We start from the raw sequence: 4,126 nt of genomic DNA on the forward strand, positions 1-4,126 counted from the left end.
TGTTATATGTGATAAATTTGGTGGTGTTTGCACTTTCCTAGATGTAGCTAGTTTGGATAGTACATCATCTCGGTTATTATCATTTCTATTTACGTGTACTATTTCAAAATGTTTGAAATGTTGTGCTAAATGTTTTACCTGTGCATGATATTGTTCTAAAGAGGGTTCTCGTACCTGGAACACGTCGTTTACCTGTTGACAGGGACGGATCTAGAAAATTTAGTATGGAGGGGCCGAATTTTAGATAATTTTTTTTCATTTCATAAATATAATTAACATATAGTTATTAGAGTTAGTTTTTTAAAAAATTTATCAAATATATATATATATATATATATATATACTGATTTTTAAAAAATAATAAAACTTTACATTTAAATAAAATACTATAAAAATACTAAATTATATAATACTTTTTATATTTTTAAATACATATCTCATATATAAATATAGTTTCTAAAAATGTTGGGAGGGGGGGCGAGGCCACTACTCACCCCCCTCTAAATCCGTCCCTGCCTGTTGAACTACTAGGAGGGAGTCACAATAGACCTTTATATGTTGGATCCTGCAGTCTTTTTCCAGGCGCATGCCTGCAAGGAGTGCTTCGTATTCGGATTGATTGTTGCTGACTGGAAACATGTACTTTATAGACTGTTCGGTTGAGATTCTCTCTTTGTCTTTGAAGACTATGCTAGCTCCTCCGCCGTCATCATTGGATGCGCCGTCTATGTACAGTTTCCATTATGGAAGTATGTCTTCGTTTGTTAATTCTGCTACAAAATCGGCCAGCACTTGGGACTTCAATGAGCTTCGGTACTCCATGTCATACTCTGATAGTTCTATAGACCATTTGGTTAGCCTTCCAGCCAGGTCGGGCTTTGTCAGCACTTGCCTGAGTGGTTGATTTGTTTGAACTATGATTTTGTGACTTTGAAAATAGTGTCTTAGCCGCCTTGCTGTGATTACTAGGGCGTAGGCCAGCTTCTCGATGGTCAGATATCGCTTTTCGGCATTTTGCAGAATCTTGCTGACAAAGTACACTGGATGTTGCTGTCGACCTGTTTCTGTTACAAGTACAGATGAAATTAATTTAGCAGACACTGAAAGATATAGGTGTAAAGGGTTACCAGGCTTTGGTTTTGCCAATATTGGAGGTGATGAGAGTATTTGCTTGAACTCAGTGAATGCTTTTTCGTATTCCTCTGTCCATTTGAACTTTTTCGACTTTCGCAGTGTGTTGAAAAAGTGATCCGACCTCGCTGCCATTGTTGGTAAGAACCTTGAAAGTGCGGCTAACCTTCCTGTAAGCTGTTGTAGCTCCTTGATCGTTGATGGTGACTTCATATCCAGGATTGCGTTGCATTTGTCGGGGTTTGCCTCTATACCCCTGTGTGTTAGCATGAACCCTAAAAATTTACCTCCTTGAACTCCAAATGCGCATTTTTCGGGGTTGAGCCGCATATTGTATTTCCTTAATTGATCGAATACCTCCTTCAGGTCGGTTAGATGTTCTTCCTCCGTGTTCAATTTGACCACCATGTCGTCCACGTATACCTCCATGTTTATTAAGCGTTGGTAGGTGGCACCTGCGTTTTTAAGACCAAATGGCATGACCTTATAATAGAAGTTGCCTTGGTCGGTTATGAATCCTGTTTTTTCTTTGTTAGCTGGGTCCATGAGTATCTAGTTGTAACCTGAATAGGCATCCATAAAGGTTAATACTTGATAGCCAGAAGTGTTGTCTATGAGCTTGTCATTGCATGGCAAGGGATAGAAATCTTTTGGGCATGCTCGGTTCAGGTCAGTAAAGTCGACGCACATTCGCCATTTTCTCAAATTTTTCTTAACCATGACAATGTTCGCAAGCCATGACGTGAATTGTATTTCTCTGATGAAGCCTGCACTGAGTAGTTTTTGTGTTTCCTTTGTTGCTGCCTGGGTTTTTTCCTGTCCGAGCTGCCTCTTCTTTTGTCTAATTGGCCGAGCATTGGGGTCCAAAGCCAGTCTATGGCACATGACCTCGGGATGTATCCCTGTCATGTCGGCTGGGGTCCATGCGAACAAGTTAGTGTTTGCTCGGAGCAGGTCTGTTAGCTGGCGTGCATGTCCTACAGGTAAAGAGGATCCGATGTTAGTATACTTATCTCCGTCGTCTGTTAATGTTACCTTACTTAGGTCATCTGCCGGTGTGGGCCTTTGTTCATGATCGGTCCGTGGGTCTAACTCAGAGAGATCCGGCATGTCGCTGGCATTGTAAATTGAGTTTATCCTCATCGGCGGTGGTTGTTGTACTTTGAGGCCTGCATTGTAGCACTGTCTTGCTTCTTTCCGGTCTGAGTGGACTGTTGCTATGGTTCCTACTTCTGAACAAAACTTAACACACAAGTGAATAGTGGAGACTATGACTCCGAAAGCATTTAAAGATGGTCGTCCTAGGATGATATTATAGGGACTAAAGCAGTCAACAATTAAATACTGAATGTCTAGAGTTTTCGAATGAGGAGGTTCCCCTAAGGTCGTCCTCACCCATATGTAACCTGTTACGGGAATTCTTTCCCCAGAGAATCCGACTAGTTCGCCGGAGGATGGTTGTAACGCCTTTTCGTTCAGTTGCATCTTTTTGAAAGTTGATAGAAACATAATGTTGGCGCTGCTTCCTTGATCTAACAAGACCTTCCGAATCAGAAGGTCTCTGGTTGTTATGGAGATAACGACAAGGTCATCGAGGTTAGGTGCCTTGGCGTCGAAGTCTTTGCTTGTGAATGTTATGTCGGGAATTTTTTGTGTAGGCGCGTTGATTCCTGAACTGCTAACATAGTTCGATAGCTTCTTTTCCTGGCCGAGCTTGTTTCCCCGCCGCATGCGAAACCTCCTGAAATATAGTTGATGACTTTCTTTGGTGACCATTCTGCCATTGAGATTTTTCATTATTCGTTTTCAGGTTCTGTTCTGCCTCGCTTGAGGTCGGTGGATCTTTGTGAGTTTGTCTGCCGATGTATTTGTCGAGCATTCCTTGTCTCGCTAGCCTTTCCAACGTGTCTTTGGCTACTACACATTCGTCGGTGGTGTGGCCGAACTTTTGGTGAAAGGCACAGTGCTTTGTTTTTGTCAACATACCTTTGGTCTTGGTACGTTCTTGCTCTGCTCAGTGGTTTTATTAGTTTGTTGTGGAGGATTTCTTTGATTATATCCTCCCTCTTCGTGTTGAACTTTGTGTATGAGTCATACTTTGGCGTAAGTTGATGGATTTTTTGGGATCCCTGCTTTGGGACCTGTAAGGCCTATCCTCCTCTCTTATGGCTGTTGGTCTTTCGTTCCTCCGAGTTTCGCGCAGTTCTTCTATCTCGATTTGTCCGGTTGCTTTTTCGCGAAACTCTTCCAATGTCTTTGGTTTTGCCACGGCGATGGCTTTCTGGAATTTTCTGGGTCGGAGGCCGCTCTTGATGGCGTGTAACTGCACTTCCGGGTTAAGATCGGGGATCTCCATTGCTGCTGTTGTAAACCGTGTCATGTAGTCCTTCAAGCTCTCGTGCTGCCCTTGTTTGATTGTACTGAGGTAATCCGAGTCCCTCACGTATATCTTGGACGCTGCAAAGTGGTTGATAAATATCTTGGCGAACTCATCGAAGCTGTTTATGGACCCTACAGGCAAATTAGAAAACCATAATAAAGTAGTTCCATCTAAAAAGGTTGGAACAGATCGGCATAGGATGGGGTCGGAGTCACTGTTAAGGAACATCATGGATTCAAACTTTGTAACGTAGACTTTAGGATCTCCGATCCCTTTGTACGACGTTAATGTCATAGGAAGTGTGAAATTTTGGGGCATTTTGAAGCTCATTATCTCCTCGGAGAACGGATTGGTCCGTCGCCTTCCGTTTTTTGGGATCGTCTCTCCTGTCTTTGCGTTGGATTCCGACCGGTGTTCTTCGTGTTGATCAGCGTTTGTTTTCTTGCTATCAACCTTCCGATCTCTGTTGTTTTACAGTGCTGCCAGAAGTTTGGCCATCGGTTGATTTTCCGCTTGGAGGGCGGAGTTGGCGGCCATGAGGTCGGCATTGGTTTGAGAGTGTTGTTAAGTCTCAGAATGATCAGTCATGTTTTGTTCCCTGCAGAGAGAAAAGAA

At 42.8% G+C, this 4,126-nt stretch overlaps 1 protein-coding gene across 1 annotated transcript; it reads right to left on the reverse strand.

Moving 5' to 3' along the window:
• On the reverse strand, positions 3,185 to 3,805 carry LOC107610416. Its single transcript, XM_016312470.1, has one exon. It carries the CDS (start codon positions 3,803 to 3,805, stop codon positions 3,185 to 3,187), a length of 621 nt encoding a protein of 206 aa, XP_016167956.1.

This window comes from Arachis ipaensis, chromosome B08 (assembly GCF_000816755.2).
Source record: "Arachis ipaensis cultivar K30076 chromosome B08, Araip1.1, whole genome shotgun sequence".
NCBI classification, from domain to species: domain Eukaryota; kingdom Viridiplantae; phylum Streptophyta; class Magnoliopsida; order Fabales; family Fabaceae; genus Arachis; species Arachis ipaensis.

What these genes read in the sequence shown, in the direction of transcription:
- LOC107610416 (XM_016312470.1), bottom strand. Translation starts at nt 3,805, where the DNA reads ATGACATTAACGTCGTACAAAGGGATCGGAGATCCTAAAGTCTACGTT.